Source organism: Lonchura striata, chromosome 7 (assembly GCF_050655825.1).
Source record: "Lonchura striata isolate lonStrDom1 chromosome 7, ASM5065582v1, whole genome shotgun sequence".
In the NCBI taxonomy this organism is placed as follows: Eukaryota; Metazoa; Chordata; class Aves; order Passeriformes; family Estrildidae; genus Lonchura; species Lonchura striata.
In genome coordinates this window covers 37,343,275-37,364,718 of record NC_140709.1, presented here as the reverse complement: position 1 = coordinate 37,364,718, position 21,444 = coordinate 37,343,275, and the positions used below count along the sequence as shown (strand labels likewise).

Below are 21,444 nucleotides of genomic sequence, written 5' to 3'. Positions count from 1 at the left end.
CAGGCCCTGGCACAGAGACGCTGATCCTGGGGGCCCTTGGCTGCGGGGCATTTCCATGTTTCTGCTCTTCTCCAGGCTTCTCGGGAAACGCTGCTTCGTGCGGCAAAGTTCCTGAAGAGGAGAGATCTTGAAAAATCTGTAAAGAAGGAGAAGCTATGGAGGTTCATTGAGATCCTGGTAAGGAGGGCCGGGAGGCCACAGCCTCAGCCTGGAGAAGCCCCCTGAGCGCGGTGCTCGGTGTGCGGGCTGGCAGCTGTGCCCCTGCCCGCTGCTGCAGCCCGAGGCCACGCGGGCTCTGCTCCAGGCTCCTGCGGGCCCAGCCGGGTGCCGATGGATTCGCGGCCCGGCGGGGCTGCGGGGCGGCACCGCGGCTCCCCGGGCAGCAGCCGGCCCTCTGCCCCCTCCAGAGCCCGGCGCCTGCGGCTGCTGGCCGGGCCTCAGGGCTGTGCGGGCAGGGGAGGCCGGGGCTGGCGCGGGGAGCGCCCGGCCCCGGGGCTGAGCCCGTGCCAACCCTTCTCTGCTGGTGCTCTCTCCAGCTGGCAGAGGACAGCAGCAGCGCGGCCGAGCTCCTGCGACGGGCCCTGCCCTACCTGGAGAGCCCACAGGAACCCCTGCGAGAGGCGGCCCTCAGGTTCATGGGTGAGCCGCGAGCCCGGGCTCCCTCCCCGCCCCGCCGCAGCTCGGCCCCAGCCCCGCCTGCTGCCCCGACAGCGCCACCCGGGCCCGGCGCCTCTGGCAGCCGTGCCCTGGGTTCGGCAGCGAGCGGCCAGGGCCCGGGCTGAGCCCTGCCGGGCCAGGAGGCCGTGTGGGCACAGGGCTGGCAGCGCCGCTGGCAGGAGCTGTGCCGCTGGGCTGACAGGCTCTGTGTTCCCAGGGATGGCCGGGCGGAGCTTGAGGGGACAGCAAGAAGAGCTCCAGCTGATCTGCAATGGTGAGAGAGGGCAGCGGGCTGACAGCGGGGGCTGTGGGGCGAGCTGCAAGCCCTGCCCCGGCTGCGGAGAGCTCTGCTCTCCTAGGTAGAGCACACAGAGAGTTCAGGGACACGTGTGGGATTCGTGGCCAGCAGCTTCGGGCTGATCCCCTTGGTCCCTGATCCCTCCCGGCCATGGCAAGAGCTGGCTGGGATGGCCCTGGCACGGGAGACTCCCCTCGGCTCCCCGCAGAGTCGGGATCTGACCGTGGCTCTGTTCCTTTCTCTTGCAGCCCTTGAATGTCTGACAGAGGATGTCAGTACTGCCGTGTTAGAGCTGGCACTTCAAACACTGCATGTCCTCCAGGCAATACAGTGTGGGCGATACTCCATCTTCCAGAAGATGCAAGATCAGCTGCGCCGGAAATGGACGACATGGCCTTGTCTGTCAGGGCTCGGATGTCTGCACTGTTGGAGCTCGGAGGAGAGCTGATTCAGGAAGCTCTCTTTCTTGGGGCCACCTGAGCCAGTGGGATTTTCCTCTTCTCTAAGATGTTTATTTTCTTCCCTTCCATTTTTTATCCTGAGTAAATAAAGAATGTGTTAGAATACGCAGATGCCCAAGAGCTATTCTTTGCTGCACAGGGTCTGCAGGGCAAGTGGGAGGAAAGGGTGAAAAGGGTGCTTGTGCTCAGTAGCACAGCAAGCAGAGGGGGCCTGAGGCCCTTAAGGGGGAAAAGTTTGCTTGTGCTCAGCAAGGTGCCCAGGCATGCAGGGTTGCAGGGAAAATGGCCACAAGCCCCTTGGCCTTTGGTGGCTCTGCTGAAGCCTTTGTGCTGCCCACAGAGCGGGTGGGCAAGGCCAGAGCTGCAGGGATCCCTGCGAGAGCGGTGCCTGGAGATGGCCACAAGCCCTGTCCCAGGCAGGAAGCACCATCCGTGTCCTCCTGCCCGTGTGTTGCTGGCTGGATGGTTGAGGGCTCTGAGGTGCCTCTTGGTGGAGCTCCTCTGGAGCTCCTGTGGGGCTGCAGCACCGCTGCCGGGCAGGTTGGCCGGGCTGGGGGAGACCCGGAGGGACTGGGGCAGTGGGAAGCCCTGAGCAATTGGGTGTCAGAGGCCACAAGCAGCCCTCAGGCAGCCAATTTGCTCCTGCCAGAGCTGACTTATAAAACAGATCCTGGGCACTCTCTAACACCATCAGTGTTGGAAAACGAAATGCAAGGAATTCTCAGATCTTCGGGCCTGTAAGTGAAGGCTTAGAATCCTCAGATTTACAGGATTTGATGTGAGACCTTGGAAAAGGCTTCCAAACTTAGGTGCTTGAATTGAGAATGTGAATCTATCTTTTAAAGCAGACATGTTCAGCTAAGTGGAGCATAGTTTAGAGTTTTAGATTTTAAAGTACTGTCCTGGTTTGTAAGATAAGCTTGTATTCTATTTGCCATCTGTTGGAGGTTGGGCAGGTTTGTTATTTCTTCCAAGAACAATGGTTTGCTCCGAAGAGGTAATGGTTTGTTAATGGGCCATTGACTGACTCACTTGCAGGGCTGGTAAACCTAACATCATCCCATTGTGAGATGCTCCACCCAGAGGGGGAAGCCAAGCACTCTTTTATTGTATAAAGTGGTACCTTTTTGGAGACAAAGCAGCTCTCTCTCTCTTTACGGGATTCCCAGAGAAGCAGCTCTCTCTCTTTGCGGGATTTCCCAGAGAAGCAGCTCCTTCGGCAAGATTCCCAGAGAAGCGGCTGGAGCGCGGTGAGGCGGCGGCGGTGGAGCTCGGAGGCGGCCCCGGCGCAGAGGAAGACCGGCTGCACTGCCACCAGATCTTCAGAGAAAACTATACCCTTCTAAAGATCACCACTTCAGCTGCAATTCATCAGCCACTGCAAGAGGAGCAGCTATCATTTCAACCGGACTACTACCAATACCTCGAATCCTCAGGTTGTGGACTTTATCACTAGTTTTGTTTGTACCAATTGCATTTGCCCCCTGCCTCCAAGTCTAACGGGGAGCAGGAATGGAGGGATGAGGGCAGGACCAGCAGAACGAGGAGCTCACTGTTTGCTCTCCCCTCTCTGAGGTACCACCTACAACTTCGACCACTGCACTTTTTCTGGGAACGAGTCCAAGCCCTTGTGCGTGGAGCTGGATGCCAACAACCAGCCCCGCTTCCCGGAGTGGATCACCATTCCCCTTGTGTGCATTTACATGCTCTCCACCAACATCCTCCTGGTCAACCTGCTCGTGGCCATGTTCGGGTACGTAACGAAGGAGCCGTGGCTTCCTGGTCATCCCTGCACTGACATAGCTCTGGGGAAGAGACTGGAGTGCTGGAAAACAGCAGGAAGCCAAGCCTCGCCTCTGCATCTGTCACAGCAGCCTGGGGGAAACTGGTGCAGTGTCCTGGGGAGGGATTGCTGCCTGTCCTTTGCCTCCATCTCTAAGCATCCTCTGCACTGTAGGTGTGGTGCAAACCCCAGGAAACCCATCACAGGGGGTGATGCTGGGTCAGAGCCTTACCGAAATGTGAGTTGCTGCCCAAGTGAACTTGCTTGAGCAGCAGAGTGAGTAAATGAGTTATCATCACTCTTCAGGACACTGTGGTTTTATTAACCTGAGCTGCTGTGTGGTGAGGATAAGTCTGGTACTGATTTGATGGACCTGCCATTTATTGTTCTGACTTAGACCACAGGCAATGGGCCACATCCCCCTGGGACATGCAAAAGGACTTTGTCTTGAGAAGTGCCATCACCTCTAGACCAGCAAGGTCAGGGAATGTCTTCCTCAGCTTCTCCCAGAAATCTTTGTTGCATCCTCTGCAAGCCGTGGCACAGAGTTGATTTAATCATGGGAAGTTCCTCATATCAGATTTTGGGGGTGTGTTGCCTTCATGTCTCACTTGGGAATGCAGCTGGATTGGTGTTGTGCCTCTGTTCCCATTCCCAGCCCTTGTCCTTTTCTGCTTTACACTCATGACAAGAGTACTCAAAACCTCTGACCAGCCTTCTTGAGGACCACAAGTTTATTTTTGTGATTTGATGATACCTTGGCAGGAAGTTGCTTTGGCAACAGGAGTATTGACAGGACTCCTGGTGCTGCTCAAGAGCATCTCTCAGCTGAATGACGCTGCCAGTGTTTCCTGGCCTGAGATGAGATGCTAGAGAGTGATAAGTTGAGAATGCCTCAGATTTACGTTCTGCTCTGACCCCTCTTCCCCAGGCTGACCTAGAATCTAAAGAAAATCTGAAATACTATTTTTGGCAAGGCATCCAAGATAGGTAAAGCATATCTGTGCCTGGGAAGAGACAAGCATGCTCATACTCCCTAGGAAGGGTGCAAGTACCTTTCAACAATGAAGGAAAGTATACAGCAGTAAGCCAGCTCTACCCTAAAACCTTTAATATTTGCTAGAACACTTACTTTAACAGTACCTGATGGTAAATGCTCTGGTTTATGCTGGCATGCCAGTAAAAAAACCCTCTAGTTTTCACCAGTTGCATCTATCTTTTACACAAAAAGAGAATCTCCACCAGGTGAAGGTTTGCATTTATCTCACATAAAGGTGCATTAGGCTCTGAGCAGAGGCATTTTGGGAGCATCCATCTGCCACTTAATGTCACACTGAAAGGTCAGGCAGCCTGGGAGCTGCTTGCACCTGTGGTTGTTGCTTTGCAGGGTCCATACAGTGCCTTGTGCTGTGGGTTTGATCTGTGCTTGCAGTGTCCTTAATACGTCTACTATAAATCTCAGGAGCTTTTAAATTTCTTGTAAGTGTTCTCATTTTAGGTTTGGGCTTTTTTCTAAGAAAGCAGTTATCTGCTCAGTTAATAAGACACAATATCTTGTGAAGAAGCATCCTGTTCTCATGTGTCTAGGCTAGAAGAAGACTGGTTAGAGCTGAGGTAGTAAAAATACATGGAGTATTTTCTTCCTATTCATATATTTTCCTGTTTATTTGTAACTTCAAGGGTTTTTTTTCCTACTGTTTTAATTCCACCCATTTGCAAATTACTCTCTAAGGAGGAGAACAAACTAAACAACCTCCTGGTTAATAAAAATGACTACCTTCAGAATGACTAGGGCCCCTAACATCAGAAGGACATGGAGCTGCCGGAATGAGTCCAGTGGAGATTCTCAAAGGGAATGGAGCCAGGCTAGGAGAGCTGAGGGTGCTCACCTGGGGAGAAAAAGGCTCCAGGGAGAGCTCAGAGCCCCTTGCAGGGACTAAAGCGGCTCCAGGAGAGCTGGAGAGGAACTGGGGATAAGGCATGGAGGGACAGGACACAGGGAATGGCTTCCACTGCCAGAGAGCATGGATGGATGGGATACTGGGAAGGAATTGTCCCCTGTGAGGGTGGGCAGGCCCTGGCACAGGGTGCCCAGAGCAGCTGTGGCTGCCCCTGGATCCCTGGCAGTGTCCAAGGCCAGGTTAGATGGGGCTTGGAACAACCTGGGATGATAGAAGGTGTCCCTGCCCATGGCAGGGGATGGAATGGGGTGAGCTTTAAGGTCCTTCCCAAGCCAAACTACTCTGGGATTCTGTGACTATAAAACCATGCCCTGGTACAGTAGAGGAATGCTCTGTTGTTGGCTCTGATGCAGCTCTTTGGTGACCAACTCATCCTGGTTGTGTTCTCTCTTTCCCATCAGTTACACTGTTGGATCAGTGCAAGAGAACAATGACCAGGTGTGGAAGTTCCAACGCTTTTTCCTGGTGCAGGAATACTGCAGTCGCCTGACCATCCCCTTCCCCTTTGTCATCTTTGCCTACATATTCATGGTGCTGAGGAAATGCTTCAAGTGCTGCTGTAACAAAGAAAGCAAAGAGCCATCCATTTGTTGTGAGTTGGATTTTTCCTTGTTGCCCAAAAGTCATCTCTGCAGCAGGTGCATTGCAGTTCCTGCGTGGCATCCTGTGCTTATTCCAGGCATTTTGTGCTGTGCTGGGAGATTTCTAAGGGCCATGTAGACCTCTGTCATGCAAATCCACTGTGCTGCTGGAAATCTCTTCAGTAAGATTCAAGTTTTCAAGTGATATTTATCCAGTGCTCTCTTATCTAAGCCATTTCCATGTAGAATTGCCTTGTGTGTGTAACTCATTAAGACTTCAGATTAATCCTAACTCTTTAGGGCTGCTTATGCTGTTTCTCAGCTTTGCAAGGTTGTGGGTTTGGCTTTTTTGTAATTCATTCTTCTTGCTAGGGAGTGACTGAAAGAGAACAAACAGTTTCCATGTAGCCAAACCACCTCAAAAATGTGACAAGTCATTTCTCAAGCTATTTCTCCTTTTTCTGTTGGGGGACACAGATAGGAATTGTTTTAACAAGCCTTCCCCTCTGCCTCTCCAGCAAATATGATGTTTTCTCAGCTGAGAGAGAATAAATTGAATTAATTGACAGGCTTTTTCCCATTCATCAATAACCTGCTTGGTGCCCTGCAGCAGAAGCTGGATTTGTTACCAGTTTAGGAGGAAGGGCCTTCTTTGGCATATAAAATTGTTTAGCACTAAATCATTTTGGCTGTCTAAATTGCTGTGTGGATTTCTTGCTGGGGAAGCTGTTGGGTGGCAGAAATTCCTGCTCAAATGATGCACAGTTGATGTTGCAGCTCTGAAAGAATGGGAGAGTTAATTAGAGCCAGAAAATGGTTGTGGTTTTGCTGATGATAGGAACTGAGAACTGCAGAGGAAGCACACTGATGTATTGACTGTGGTGAAATCCTGCCTTCCCCTTTAACTCTTATGGAAATGGTTGGGATGCTTGTTGGATTGTGGGGGAACAGCTGAGGGGTTTGTGAGGTCAGAGGAGCACTGGGTGGAAGAAAGGGACTTCATCCATTCACCAGCCTGGGGCTTCTTCTGTCTCAGTTTATTTTATTTTTTTATTTAAACCCCTGTGGTTTATTGTGTCCTTTTGGAACATGACAAAATGCTGAAGTATTACCCTGGAAGACTACGATGCCTCAAAGTGGGCTCCTCTGTATCAGCTCTTGAATTTACAGCACCATCATAAAATGCTTCTTAGAGAAGACAATTCTTCATCATTCTGGAGTGTTTCAGTTCAATCAAAAATCATATATCATGGTCCTTAGAAGTGTTACTCCTAATGATCCAATATGGGGTAATGTAGAAACAAATGGAAAGCTCAAACCCAGATGGGATCTTGCTAGAATATCCTGTACCTGTTGAAGCAGAGGCACCTGTGTTAACCAAGACTCAAAAAAAGTACAGAAAGACTTCTGGAGCTTGTAAGGTTGTGGGTTGGTTTTGTGTTTGCTTATTTGGTGGGTTTTGGGTTTTATGTTTGCTCGTATTTTGTGTTTTTAAGTGACTCTGGTTGCCAGGAGCATTCAGTGAAAGGCGTTAGTGTCACATCTGTGAGAGCTGAGTCACAGGTGGGCAGTGAGGCTGTGAGTGCTCAGGATGTGGAGAAGGGAATCATTAACCTCTGAATGCACACACTGACCCAGCCGCTTTGCACCTTGGCTTTCGAACACAAATTAAGTATTTTTCTTTCAAATACATTTCCCAGGCTCAAGAAATGAGGACAATGAAATCCTGGCATGGGAAGCTGTCATGAAGGAAAATTACCTTGTCAAAATCAATACAAAAGCAAATGATTCATCAGAAGAGTAAGCCTGCCTATCTTTGTCTTCATTCTCTTACTTTTCTCTTGAACATTTCTAGTGAAGGCACATTTTCAGCAGCTCTAGGTGTTTACAAACTAATGAGTAAGTAAATAAACTCAGCATAAATGTGCTTTTTATTTCTGAAGTGAAATGGTGCTTTTTTTTGTTTGCTGAAGAGAAGACAAAAAAAAGTCTTCCCATGGTGTTTTGAGATCTTATCATGGGAAGCAGTGCCACAGCTGACTCTTGCTGTAGCATTAGTTTAGGCTGGATATTAGGAAAAAGTTCTTTATGGAAAGGGTTGTCCAGCCCTGGAACAGACTGCCCAAGGCAGTGGTGGCACCCCCATCTCGGCGTGGGGATTTAAAAGCTGTGTGGATATGGCACTTGGGGACCTGAGTTAGTGGTGGAATTGGTTGGACTCGATCTTTTCCAACTCAAATAATTCTATGATTTTACATTTAGCAGAGAATGTTTACTGTTGGACCTGGAATCTCAGACATTCCCACAGCAGTAATCCAAATGGAGATGTGTAATTAGTAGCATGAGTTGTGGAGACCTCTGAGGAGGGGAAGATGGTCTTTAGAATCATGGAATTTGAAACTTTGGAGACTTACGCTTGGATATTTCTTTGACTGCCAGCTCATGGAAACATTTGGGATCTGTCTCACTGTTTTCAGAGTAACAGTTTAAGAGGAAAAAAAAAAAACCAAAAAAAACTGAAAGAAAGCAAGAAAACGGAACACTGCTAGAGAACAAAACCTGCTCTGTATGATTGCTTAACTTTGCTAACTTCTGGCAGCTTGAATATTTCTCTTAATCAGAGAGAGCTGATAGGAATGGACAAGAAAAACCAGACCCTTCCATATCTGTGGGCATGAACATTGCCATCCACAAATAAGTGTTTAGGTTAAGACTACCCAGAGACAAACAGCATTGCGTAAGAAGCCAAACAAATACCAAAAACATTTCCTTGGTACTGGAAGCAAAAATGTCTTGAGAAGGAAAATGTAATAGCATCCTACTAATAGTAATTTGCATGTTAGTTAATTTACTTGTACTAAAAATGATGCCAGTCACGTGCAGCCCTGCCTCCCTGGGAGGATGGAGCACTGGGGGGAGTTGGGGTGTGGTAATTAGCCAAGTTTTCCTTGGTATCCAGACTGATCCCATTGCTTCGTGTTCTCCTTCTGCTTCTAGGATAGTGCATCGATTCAGACAACTGGATGCAAAGGTACTTCTGTCCCAGATCGCTCCGGGAAATGTGATTCTCTCTGGTAAAGCAGGGGGTGTGCCATGGCAAGGAAAATGAGCCTCCCAGAGTTGTGTGCAGTCTTTGTCACTGTCACCAGGACCCCATTTTAATTGGGCTTTTTTACTGTGCTCTTTTGATTCCATAGATAGGAGTGTGTAGGGCGTGTAGTGATTAGGACAGAAGGGAATGGTTTTGAACTGAGAGCAGGATTAGATGGGATAATGGGAAGAAATTCTTGGCTGTGAGGGTGGGCCCACCCTGGAACAGGGTACCCAGCGAAGCTGTGGCTGCCCCTGGATCCCTGGAAGTATCCAAAGCCAGGCTGGATGGGGTTGGAGCAGCCAAAAATGAGCTGTGAGATCCCTTCCAAGCCACAAGAGCTTTCTAATGTGCAGGAAAATGAAACAAAGACACTTGCTTAGCACTGGAGGAGTGTTTCTCAATATTCCTTGTGGGATGGACTAAAGCAGAAGTAATTTCCATCTTAAACTGCAACATTCCGCTGTCTAACAGGTCCATGAAACGCCAGTGGGAAGAAGGGGTGTCACACACTTGACATGTCCCCGTCCCAAAGGTGTCTGTCAAGTTTAGCTTCTGGTGGTGTTGGCATGGTGTAATTAAGCAATATAAGGCTACCCATATACCAGAGAGCACATTATGAGAATTGCCATACAAATAATTTTTTATGACTGTGATGTTGAAATGGGTATGTCTGTTCACAATGGTTATTTTCTGAGGCTTGACTGAATTATCTGTTTGGCCTCTGAAGTGGGGAGTGGCTTTGGTATGAAGCACAGACTTTTTAAGAAGCTCAGGTGAAAAGACCCACATATACTTCAGAGTACTTTTTTTGGTTACTGTCAAATCATTTAGATTGCAAAATAATAGCTTGCTTCCAGACTGAAGGCGAAGTGGTGAGTGAGTACGTGGTTAGTGATGCTGCTCTTGAAACTGAAAGGAGATCTGCTAACCTTAATTCTCTCCTGAAAATAAATACCCATCTCTTGCTTTTCTCGTCTGGTAACTGCTGGTTAACTCGCTGAAATAGAGGCAGCAGGGCTTGCTGCATTAATTGCCCTGATGAACATTGTACTTGGTACTGTCGTCTCGAGCACTCTTGCATTGGGTGTAATACTTGCAGAGGCAATTACTTGTTACTTTCATTGCTCATTAGCATTGCATTCCTTCAGCTAGATGGACTTTACAAAAATAACCTCCTTTTTTTTTTTTTTTTAAAGCTCTCTGATTTGAAAGGCCTTCTGAAAGAGATTTCCAGTAAAATTAAATAAGTGGAACTGAAATTCAAGAGCAGCTACTGGAGCAGGGTAAGCCCTCTTTAAATCCATTGTCTGCCTTGAAAAAATTACCAGCATTTGTGGTGTTAAATTGGTGTGTCTTTGAAAGAAGAGCTAGTATTAATTGTTGATGGTTGTATTCATATTGTCTGATACTGGGGAAGAAACGAGACCCAACTTCTCTTCCTCATTTGTGTTTTTCTTTATGAAAAATACAGTTTTCCATCTGGGGTTTCTATCAATTTTTGGCACTGTTTAAAATACCTTGTTTTGCCCACGTGCCTCTGAATAACTGTGACTAACCCAAGGTTATTTTAGTTGTCTTTTTGTTGGAGGGCCTCTAGAAATTGAGGAGCTGCTGTGCTGGATCCTTTACCCTTGGTATCTTTTAACTCTGAAGAGCAGGCAATCCAAATAGAAAAGACAGAAGTGAGGGCAGGAGTAAGGTTTATTTTTCCACTATCAAAGTGGGGCATTAGGCTGGATTGCTGTAGCCTTCCTGTGTCCTGTACAATAAGCTGCAGTGTGAGGAGCTGACCCAAAGCCTCAGGTCCAGTTTGAGTGTCTGGTCATCAGCCTTGTGTCCTTTTGCCTCCAGTTTCAAGAAAGAATTGTTTTGGGTCCCACAGTGGGATGTGAAAAGCAGACAGAATATTGATGCAGAGAACACTGTCACCTTTAGAGACAGCAGGTTAAGAAGTGTAACTGTTGAATGGGATAATCTGGAACAACTTGATCAGCCCGGACATTACGGCCTTGCTCTTTCTTCTACAGAGTGGTTTCGTCCAAGAGACCTTAAACCTGTGCCAAACATTCCCCAGTCCGCTCACTCTTTTCCTGGGAGAACTGGATATTCACTTGAACTGAGTGCCTTTTAGTCATGAATGACTTGCAACCACCTAATAAAATCTACAAGGATCACCAGTTCCTGGGTGCTTCTGGGATGTGCTGGACTCCAAGTTGCCTAAAAAATAGGCTGTAAAATAGTGGAACTCTGGAGGCCATTTAGTCCAGTGCTGCTCAAACAGTGCCAGCGCTGATCAAAGGGAGCTGCAATGTGGCTGGAAAACAGGTTGTAATTAGATACAGGGGGGCAGCCTGGGACAAGGGACAGTAGTTTATGGTGGAGCTTGTGGAAAGGGACCTCTCATGATGGATGGCAGTGCCTTCAGAAGAATCCTAGAATCCCAGAGCGGTTTGGGTTGGAAGGGACCTTAAAGCTCATCCAGTTCCACCCTCTGCCATGGGCAGGGACACCCTCCCCTGGACAAGGCATCCAGTCACCCAAGCTGATGTCGAGAGGATGAAAGCAAAGCCTTGAGGTGGGCTGGGAGTTCTACTCACCAATTCTTTCTGTTGCTCACACAGGTACCAATTCATGAAGAATAATTGCTCAGAGCTGGCAGCAACCCCCAAGCAGATGGTAATGAAGGCACCAGAGTATCAATGTCTCAGCAGGAGTCAGCAGGATTTTCTTGCAATTTTTATTTTTGTTGATCAAACAGCCCTTTCTGCTTGTTGCAAGGTTGTGGTGAAACTGGAGATGGCTGCTTATCTCCTGACATGATTCCTGTGTTGCCCAAAATCTTCTCATCTGCCCTAAGGTCCAGTGGCAGCAATTAGTCCTTGTTAAGCTGCTGTTGCAAATCACTCCTATTTCCAAGAGTTCTGCTGCTGTTGCCAAAATCCCTTTGCTTTTCCATTTCACTTGGAGGGACCTGTGCATGGGTTTCCTTCAAGCACTAATTGCATGTCTGAATGAATCAATCTCCCTTCCTGTTCTGCCCTGTAGTAGCTGGATCTTGCTTGTTCCTTGCACGGGCTGTCAGACCTGCTGGGGTCTGGAATGCTGGTGTGCCAGAATGTAGTGGATTTCAGCATCATCCCCCCAAGGAAAGCCTTTGGTCCAACCCTGCATCCCTATTTCAGACTGTAAAGGAACATTGTGGACTTGTTCCCCCTCTACCCGGAACCTTTCAGCAGTGCAGAAGTTCAGCTATTACAGCCCTGCATGGGAGAGACATTAATTTATCTAGGAACTGTTTCTAAGGCTTTGTGGGCAATCCTTCCTTGGTTTCAATCATGAAAATTTGTATTCTGGGAATGTTGGAATTCATTTGACTTTTCCAATGTGTGTTTGCTGATGTTTGCAGCTGGAAATGGAGAAGAGATTGTTGGAACCTTTAAACAGAGCAGTGCTTGATATGCTGAGGTGGCTCTTTCTGTCTAAAATAGCAGCTGAATTCTGTCACTATTTTTTTTTTTTTTTTTTTTTTGTATAGCTGAGAGCATAGCCAGCTGAAAGCAATACAAATAGCATATATTTACATGGCAAAGCATTGTATCAACCTTCCTTCCCAGTGTCTAGGAATCATGGAATCATAGACTCACCAGAGGAAAGGACCTGCAAGGATCATGGAGTCCAACCCCTGGCCCTGCACAGACATCCCAACAATCCTATCCTATGCATCCCTGAGAGCATTGTTCAAATGTTCCTTGGGCTCTGTCAGCCTGGGGCTGTGCCCATTCCCTGAGGGCGTCTGGTCAGTGTGCCAGCACCATCTGGGAAAACCTTTTCCTAAAATTCCACCTGACCCTGCCCTGACACAGCTCCAGCCACTCCCTCAGGTGCTGTCCCTGTCACAGAGAGCAGAGATTGGAGCTGTCCTTTGGGAGAGAGCTGCCAGTCATGCTGAGACCTCCTCCTCTCTCCAAGCTGAACAAGCCAATTGACCTCAGCTGTTCCTCATACAGCTTCCCCTCCTGGCCCCTCATCATCTTCATTCCCCTCTTTGGATACTCTCTGCAGGCTTTATGTCCTTATGATACATTCAGAGAGGTTGCTGCTCTTTTCTCCCTGCATTTTATCACCCAACTGTACTGTATGCTGTGCATGACATCATCCTGGGGGCTCCAGCACTAACAATAGCAGTGGTATTTGTTTTCATGTGGAAATATTTTCTGCTGAAAAGTAAAGGAGCTGGGCTTTCACTGATTCACATGGCAGTTAGCCGCATCATAAATTCTTGAGATAAGGTTCCTTTCTGGAAATTATTTTTCCCATATCATTTGTCTGCCTTGGATGTGAAAATTGTGCTTTTTGTTCACTCCCTTCCTATATAAAACCTGTGGAATGCTTTAAACCCTTCTGGGAAATCCCAAGGGCCTTGCCTTGGAAGAATATAGAGTCTCCACCTAGGCTTAAAGAGAAGACTTCTGCCATGGAGCCTTGCAACACCAGGATCCACCCCAGTTCCTTTCCCCGTGTCCCAAATTCTTGCATTTTTTCCTTTCCCTGTTTCCTCGTTGGTTGTGGTATCCCTGGTGGCCGGCCCCATCTTCCCTGTAGGCCAATGCCCTTTGCCCTGCCCTTTGTGCTGCCCCTGTGCCCTCAGACCATTGGCCACTGACCCCTGCTTAACCTTGTGCAGAGCACATGGCCAGGTCTTTGTCCCTGATCCCTTCAGCCAGGTGGATGCAATAAACCTTTGCTGGAATACATCATAAATAGACCCTTCCTGTCTTTCCTCTGCTGGGCTATGTGTGTGTGCGGACTTGAAATGGCTGTTCTTGTGGCCTTACTCAGAGCAGCTTCTGAAGGTGACACTTTGAAGAAGGCTGCAGCATGTCTAGCACCCTGCCACGTGGCAACAAAAACCTGCTGTGTGATTGCCTGAAGCTGTAGAGATCTATTGTTGTGTGAATGTAACTGTGCAACCATGTTCTGTAAGGTCTGAATTCTGGAGTCAGTCCGTGTGCAGTGCTGCAGCCAGGGGCACCAGCCCGTGCTGCACATGCTGCTCCCTTCCCAGAAGCCGCGCGGGCTCTGCTCCAGGCTCCTGCGGCCCAGCCGGGGCCGATGGAGCCGCGGCCCGGCGGGGCTGCGGGGCGGCACCGCGGCTCCCCGGGCAGCAGCCGGCCCTCTGCCCCTCCAGGGCCAGCGCCAGGATTTGGTGCCAGCACCTTCACGGTGGGCAGGGGAGCCCTGCAGGCGCTGTTTGTAGAGAGCGCTGCCGGCTCCAGGACGGTTTAGATGAATGGAGACGAGAGATCTCTGAAGGCTGCTCTTGGGGTATAAGGTTTATTAGGGATGGAGAAAGGTCCTGCTTTGAGCTGCCAGACGCAGCACGTGGCGAGGCTTGAGAGGGTGAGGGAAGTTCCATGAGGAGGGGAAGTTCCAAAACAGCGTCTGGCCCCTCAGAGCCCCCTTATCAGGGGGCTTCAAGGTGGGCTGGAACAAGGCTTGGGCCAATGGGGTTACATGCACTTGATGTTTCAGGGGAGGGTTACAGGTGCGGGGTGAACCATACATTTTGGGGGGTGAGATGGAACAGTCCACTTGACCCCAGGACCCATCCGTAGGCAGGGGCATTGTCCGGCTAGCAGAGAGGACTGTTCTCATCCTGGCTGTATTATTTATTAATAATTATATTTATCCATCCTTCCCTACAGCTGTTGTCTGGCTGCTGCCAATAAGGGGCAGGGGGCAGAGGCAGGGCTGGCTGCCAGCCCGGGCCCTCGCGGCTGCCCAGGCCAGGTGCTGTGACTGAGGCCCCCCTGACAGAGAGCTCTGGGCCCGCAGAGCTGCGGCCACCATGGGGAGGGTGGCCACGTCTCCTGGAGCAGGGCTGCGGAGGCACTGCTGCCCTGGTGGCTCTGGACCCCACAGAAACAGCAATGGAACATGCACAAGAACAGCAGGTCTGCTTTCAGCACTTCCCTTGGCTGCTCCTTTAGGGTGCTTGCACCACACTCAGAGACACAGAACACCTTCTTTTCCTCTGAGAGTTATTCCTGGCCTCTTCATTTTTCCAATGCACCAGGTATTAGCTGCTGGCTTCAACTAGACACATAAACTGCTGCATTAAACTTTCAACTCAGCTGTTTTTTTAATCCAGAATGCTTTAAAAATGTGCAGAAAAGTCCAATGAGACGTGATTGTATCTCTGTCTTGTGAATCTCACTAGCTATTGGAGCTTTTGTGTTGCTGCTAATCCTTTCTGTGAAAAAAATTAATTCTAGAGAAGAGCAACATCATCTGACAGACACCAAGCATTGCCAGCAGTTCCTCCAGGTGTTCCTGCCAACAGCCCCTGCAGGAAGGAGCACAGCCCCCAGTGCACGTGGGTTTGGTTTCCTATGGCACAGAAGCCCCCAGGGGCACAGGTCTCTGGGGCAGGAGACGGGCACCAGCCCTGCCAGGGCTCGGGGGCTGGCAGGTCTGCTTGGGCAGGGACTCTGCCACAGCTGCTGGTGTCAGCGTTCCCAGGCCCCAGGGCTCAGAGCAGCATTCCTGCCCTGGCGCACAGTTCCTTGTGCCACAGTTCCTTGTGTGTGCCACACCCATGGGTTTAGGATGACCATGGACCGTGGCAGCTTCCATGGAAGGTCCCGTGCCCTTCCCAGCGCGGCTTCGTCGGCAGCCCTGGGGGCTCCTTCTGCTGCCCTGAGCCCGCAGAGCAGGGCAGCGTTTGCTGATGGTCTGAGCCCTTCCTAAAGATCCTGTTGGGCTGTCTCAGACACTTGGGGCCAGGGATTCCTGCCAACCTGGGCCACTTTGAGTGGGCAGGGGGTGGCCCCAGGGCAGGTGCAGTGTATGCAAGGCCCTTTGTGACACATGCAGCATGGAATGGAGCTGGGTGTCCAAGGGCCCTTCGTGACACGGTGCAGCATGGAATGGAGCCGGGTGTCCAAGGGCCCTTTGTGACACGGTGCAGCATGGAATGGAGCTGGGTGTCCAAGGGCCCTTCGTGACACGGTGCAGCATGGAATGGAGCCGGGTGTCCAAGGGCCCTTTGTGACACGGTGCAGCATGGAATGGAGCCGGGTGTCCAAGGGCCCTTCGTGACACGGTGCAGCATGGAACGGAGCCCGGTGTCCAAGGGCCCTTTGTGACACGTGCTGACATAGGAGCTGGAAGTGGCAAGAGCACGCCACTCTGCTCAGAGCAGGCGACCAGAGAGGACGGGACAGAGCGGTGCTGTGAGGAGCCCCCACACAGCGCGCTCATTCCTGTCCAACCCGGAGTGTTTCTGAGGCATAGTTCTTGCAGCTCACCTTGAGGCCAGACCACAGGACTCGGTGAGCTGTGGCCTTCCAAGGCTTCAATTCTGCAGGTGCCCTTGAGGGCAGACCGTGAGACTTGGTGCCCCAGATTTTTCCAAGGCATCTCTCCTGAGGGTAGCCAGAAATCCAGTCAGAGACATGGGGCAGGGAGCCCTGAGAGTGCCCAAGCTGACCTGGGTAGAGGAGGAAGAAGGCGGCCCTGCAGCTGCCCCAGCACAAGAGACTGAAGAGGTGGTGCCATTCCATCCACCACAGGAGGGTAAGTGGCAGAGCCAGGCCGCAGGGCTGGTGCCTTCAGCCAGCTTGGCTCCATCACACCCCACCCCATCCCATCCCATCCCTTGGGGACGTGCCCATGGACAGGACGGAAGAGGGGCCCAGGCAGACACCCCACAGTGGCCGTGATCCATCCATCTGTGGCATCCTGGGGCTGTCCCTGCCTCGGCAGCGCAGGGCGGGGCTGTGTTCTCCAGCCCCTCCTGCAGCCCCTCAGCCCTGGCTGCGCTCGCTCTTTGCCAGATGCAGCCCTGGACCAGACACAACAACAGAAACCCAACCATGGCCGCTTCCACAGAACAGCAAAGGTACCTGAAGCCATCCCCACCTGGGCTGGGCCTGCTGTCACTGCTCAGCTGAGCACCGAGCACCGTGTGTGGAGCACTCCATGTAACATCCATGGCTTTTTGCCCTTCTCCTTCAGCTCGTTTGCAAATTCATCAAGACAATTCGGCAGGAAGAGAACATTGCCAGGGGCGCTGGGCTCAGAGCATACTCGCCCATCTTCCAAACCAAGACCAGTGCTGCCCTGCTGGATTTGCTTGTACAGGAAGGTTTTTACAATCCAAAGCAAGTAAGCAGCCTGTGGCCAGGGTTTGGTCCTCCCAGGAATTGCTTGGCCTCCTAAGGAGGCCACTGGTGAGCCTTTGAGGCCATCACAGTGCGGTGGGAAGGGAAGCACTTCTCTGGGGACACTGGGAACACTGCTCCCTCTGGCAGCTTTCCAAGTCTCCCCGTGCCTTCTCCAGGTCCCTGCCATGGTGAGATACATCCACCAGTGGCTCATGGCCAATGATTCTGCTGAGCACAGGCTGGACAACGCCCTGCTGTATCTCACAGAAGCGCAGCCAAAAGACACAGTAATGACACTCCTGCGTGTGGCCCCATCCTGTGACAGGTAAGGGGCCCACCCGCCTAGAGGGCTCACAGCTCACCCCAACCCATCGCCCTGTACAGCCTGTGCCAGGTGTCTGACCAACAGAAGAGTTTCAGGGCCCTCTGGCTGCTCCCTTTCCCAGCCCTGGCGTGTCACCCCTGAGCCTGCTGTCATGCTCCCTTGTTGCCCCACAGGGGCCTGTCCCCACAGGGCTGGGCTGCCTGGCTGCTGCTGGGGAGGGGCAGTGGGCAAAGGCAGAGCCAGCAGTCAACCCGGGCCCCTAGAGATGCCCAGGCCACGGTGCTGTGTCTGAGATGCCCTGAGACAGAGCTCTAACCCTGCAGAGCTGCCATGGCCATGTGGAAGACCATCATGTGCACGCCCAGGACTGCAGAGCTGGCACAGCGGATACTCCTGGATGTGCTGGGGAGCTGGCCAGAGCACAGCACATGCACCTCCGATGGGGACAAAATGGGTGTCTTTGCCCTGGCTGTGAGTTTCTGCCAGTGGCCTTTGCTGGCCCCAAGGCTGCCTGTCCCACAGCTCTCCATCCTCCTTCCCCCACTGCATCTCCCTGCCTCAGGGCCTGAAAGCTGGCCTAGGGACAGCTGCAGGGCCACCAGGCCTGCTGCTCCCCCTGTGTCTCTCTGGGCCTCTCCCTGCCACGCTCGGGCCCTGTCACACAGACACCTCAGCACTGAGCGCTGTCTTGGGGGGCTTTGTCCTTTGCAGGGAACTGTGGTGATATGGAAGATCCTCCAGGAGCCCAGTGTCCCACCTAAAGTGATGGTGCATTTCCCGCAGTTATTTGTGCATCTGCTCTTCCAAGTGTTCTTCAGCACCAAAGAGATGTCAGAGGCGGTTGATACTTTTTGGAAGGGATGCCAGGAAGAACACAGCCTTGCTACCAGCCCCAACAGGTGCTCCATCCCAGTCCTTCTGTTCCTGCCACATGGACAGGGCAGGAGCCAGTGCTCCCAGTGTGACCCGGGCTTTGCTCTGCACTCAGGTTTGCAGTGAGAACCCTGAAGTCCCTGCTGTGCCGAAAGCAGTATGAGCATGTGGTGGTGTCAATGGAACGCAAGCGTGGCTGGGACACGCTGCTCTGTGCTGACACCCACCATTATGCTGTGGGTCTGCTGGCCAGGTGGGACCCCTTTCCCATTGCTCTCAGCATTTGTGCTCTGTGTCTGGGGTGTCCTTCACAGTCCCTTGGTCAGGGGCCAGAGGGCCTTGTCACTGAGGGACAGCCAAGGAGACTGGAGAAGGTTGGGAGAGCAGGGTGCCCACAAAGAGTCACCTTCCTAATGGCCCATTTCTCCTTTCTGTGTGCTGGGGAATGACCAGACCACTGTGAGTTAGTTCTGGGGAGAGGTCTGTTCCCCTGGCTCATAGTCTTAATTAAGCGACTTTTACTCCTGACAGGGAGATGTCCTGCATCTCCATATCCTCATGTTCCCGCATCTTTCACTATCTGCTCCGGCTGCTCAGCTCACAGAAGCCACGCTGGGATCTGCCTGCCCTGGCCTTCATTGTGGAGGTGAGCCTGTTGGCCAGCGCTGCCTGGCTCTGCTGCCTCCCAGCTCTCTGCCCTCTCGCAGCCGCAGCTGCCTGGGACGGTGCCCACGCCCTGTGCTGCTGCCTGGGCCCGCCCTGTGCGGTTCTGGGCTCCTGCCGGCCGGGTCCCCTGTCACTGCCCTGTGCCTTTCAGGTCCTTGAGCACCTGGAGTTGAGTGAACACAATGCTGACAGAGTCCAGCAAATCTTCTCAAGGCACCTGTGGAGCGAGTGCAGGGAGAAGCGTTGCCTGGCACTCAAGGCCCTTCTCAAGCTCACTGACGATCCCTCAAGGGTGAGAAGGGGGCAGCAGCTGAAGCCATGCAGGCAGCGTGGGGCTGGGGAACGCTGTTGCTTGGGCTGCGTAGGGCTTCGTCCGCTGGGACAGCCGCTCCCAGCTCTCCTGCCTCCCGCTTCAGCTGCCCGAGTGCTTCGGGACAGGCCTTTGGCTTCTGGGCCCTGCGGCAGCAGAGTTGCCTTTCACAAACTTGTGTTCTACACAGACCAAAAAAATGTGGAACCTGACTGAACGTCTTGTGGAGCTCCTGCAGGATGCAGATGGAGAGATTGTTAAGATAACAGTCATGGTACTCAACTTTATAATCATGGACAAGGACATGTGGATCCCCAGCCCCACTGTCCTGCAGCTGGCTGAGTCCCTCCTGCCTCTCTTTGACCATGTAAGGCTCCGTACCCCCAGCCACAGCCACTGGCTGATGCCAGGACACTTGGTGCCCTGTGGATTTTCAGGCCTGTGCCCAGCTGAGCCCTTTGCAGCCCATGCTGAGGTCTTATTTTCATCTCTTCACACAGGACAATAGCCAGGTACAGCTGCTCTCCATATTGCTCTTGAGAACATTGCTGAATCTTCCACTGGAAAAGGGAAGAAAGGACCTGAAGGCACAAGTGTGCCACAGTGTGCTCCCACTCTTCTTCCACTGCCATGATGAGAACTGGCAGGTGGCAAAGGTGAGGACGCAAGGGCTGCTGCTGTCCCCCTGGGAGGGGGCTCAGCTGCCTCCTGCCCTGGTGCCTGGAGGGCTGTAGCCTCCTCCAGGCCCTGGCACAGAGACGCTGATCCTGGGGGCCCTTGGCTGCGGGGCATTTCCATGTTTCTGCTCTTCTCCAGGCTTCTCGGGAAACGCTGCTTTGTGTGGCCAAATTCCTGAAGAGGAGAGATCTTGAAAAATCTGTAAAGAAGGAGAAGCTATGGAGGTTCATTGAGATCCTGGTAAGAAGGGCCGGGAGGCCGCAGCCCCAGCCTGGAGCAGCCCCCTGAGCGCGGTGCTCGGTGTGCGGGCTGGCAGCTGTGCCCCTGCCCGCTGCTGCAGCCCGAGGCCGCGCGGGCTCTGCTCCAGGCTCCTGCGGGCCCAGCCGGGTGCCGATGGATTCGCGGCCCGGCGGGGCTGCGGGGCGGCACCGCGGCTCCCCGGGCAGCAGCCGGCCCTCTGCCCCCTCCAGAGCCCGGCGCCAGCGGCTGCTGGCCGGGCCTCAGGGCAGTGCGGGCAGGGGAGGCCGGGGCTGGCGCGGGGAGCGCCCGGCCCAGGGGCTGAGCCCGCGCCAACCCTTCTCTGCTGCCGCTCTCTCCAGCTGGCAGAGGACAGCAGCAGCGCGGCCGAGCTCCTGCGCCGGGCCCTGCCCTACCTGGAGAGCCCACAGGAGCCCCTGCGAGAGGCGGCCCTCAGGTTCATGGGTGAGCCACGAGCCCGGGCTCCCTCCCCGCCCCGCCGCAGCTCGGCCCCAGCCCCGCCTGCTGCCCCGACAGCGCCACCCGGGCCCGGCGCCTCTGGCAGCCGTGCCCTGGGTTCGGCAGCGAGCGGCCAGGGCCCGGGCTGAGCCCTGCCGGGCCAGGAGGCCTTGTGGGCACAGGGCTGGCAGCGCCGCTAGCAGGAGCTGTGCCGCTGGGCTGACAGGCTCTGTGTTCCCAGGGATGGCCGGGCGGAGCTTGAGGGGACAGCAAGAAGAGCTCCAGCTGATCTGCAATGGTGAGAGAGGGCAGCGGGCTGACAGCGGGGGCTGTGGGGCGAGCTGCAAGCCCTGCCCCGGCTGCGGAGAGCTCTGCTCTCCTAGGTAGAGCACACAGAGGGTTCAGGGACACGTGTGGGATTCGTGGCCAGCAGCTTCGGGCTGATCCCCTTGGTCCCTGATCCCTCCCGGCCATGGCAAGAGCTGGCTGGGATGGCCCTGGCACGGGAGACTCCCCTCGGCTCCCCGCAGAGTCGGGATCTGACCGTGGCTCTGTTCCTTTCTCTTGCAGCCCTTGAATGTCTGACAGAGGATGTCAGTACTGCCGTGTTAGAGCTGGCACTTCAAACACTGCATGTCCTCCAGGCAATACAGTGTGGGCGATACTCCATCTTCCAGAAGATGCAAGATCAGCTGCGCCGGAAATGGACGACATGGCCTTGTCTGTCAGGGCTCGGATGTCTGCACTGTTGGAGCTCGGAGGAGAGCTGATTCAGGAAGCTCTCTTTCTTGGGGCCACCTGAGCCAGTGGGATTTTCCTCTTCTCTAAGATATTTATTTTCTTCCCTTCCATTTTTTATCCTGAGTAAATAAAGAATGTGTTAGAATACACAG

General features: G+C 52.7%; 1 protein-coding gene and 2 long non-coding RNA genes across 5 annotated transcripts; all 3 read left to right on the top strand.

The window, feature by feature from the left end:
- The first annotated feature begins 768 nt into the window (after window positions 1-768).
- On the top strand, window positions 769-1,523 carry LOC146766961 (uncharacterized). The gene is made up of 2 exons (XR_014956633.1): window positions 769-931; window positions 1,204-1,523. It is a non-coding gene; the product is annotated as an uncharacterized LOC146766961 (long non-coding RNA).
- A 548-nt stretch (window positions 1,524-2,071) lies between these two features.
- LOC144246660 (transient receptor potential cation channel subfamily M member 8-like) lies at window positions 2,072-13,596 on the top strand. 3 transcript variants are annotated; one of them, XM_085585513.1, is made up of 6 exons: window positions 2,072-3,169; window positions 5,562-5,752; window positions 7,442-7,541; window positions 8,739-8,772; window positions 10,032-10,118; window positions 11,457-13,596. In XM_085585513.1, the coding sequence occupies exons 1-5, from the start codon at window positions 3,120-3,122 to the stop codon at window positions 10,080-10,082; spliced, it is 426 nt and encodes a 141-aa protein (XP_085441639.1). In that variant the 5' UTR covers window positions 2,072-3,119; the 3' UTR covers window positions 10,083-10,118; window positions 11,457-13,596. The 3 variants fall into 3 exon arrangements, with proteins under 3 accessions (XP_085441639.1, XP_085441638.1, XP_085441637.1); XM_085585512.1 differs by having other exon boundaries at window positions 10,863-13,596; XM_085585511.1 differs by lacking the exons at window positions 10,032-10,118; window positions 11,457-13,596 and having other exon boundaries at window positions 8,739-9,690.
- Window positions 13,597-20,725: 7,129 nt separating this feature from the next.
- LOC144246659 (uncharacterized) lies at window positions 20,726-21,439 on the top strand. The gene is made up of 2 exons (XR_013340326.2): window positions 20,726-20,849; window positions 21,122-21,439. It is a non-coding gene; the product is annotated as an uncharacterized LOC144246659 (long non-coding RNA).
- Window positions 21,440-21,444: the final 5 nt, after the last annotated feature.

Bases quoted from the DNA above. Each gene is read 5' to 3' on its own strand.
- LOC144246660 (XM_085585511.1), top strand. From the start codon at position 3,120: ATGCTCTCCACCAACATCCTCCTGGTCAACCTGCTCGTGGCCATGTTC. The intron at 5,753-7,441 runs GTGAGTTGGATT...TACATTTCCCAG, and splicing joins CAAAGAGCCATCCATTTGTT to GCTCAAGAAATGAGGACAAT. The intron at 7,542-8,738 runs GTAAGCCTGCCT...TTCTGCTTCTAG, and splicing joins GCAAATGATTCATCAGAAGA to GATAGTGCATCGATTCAGAC.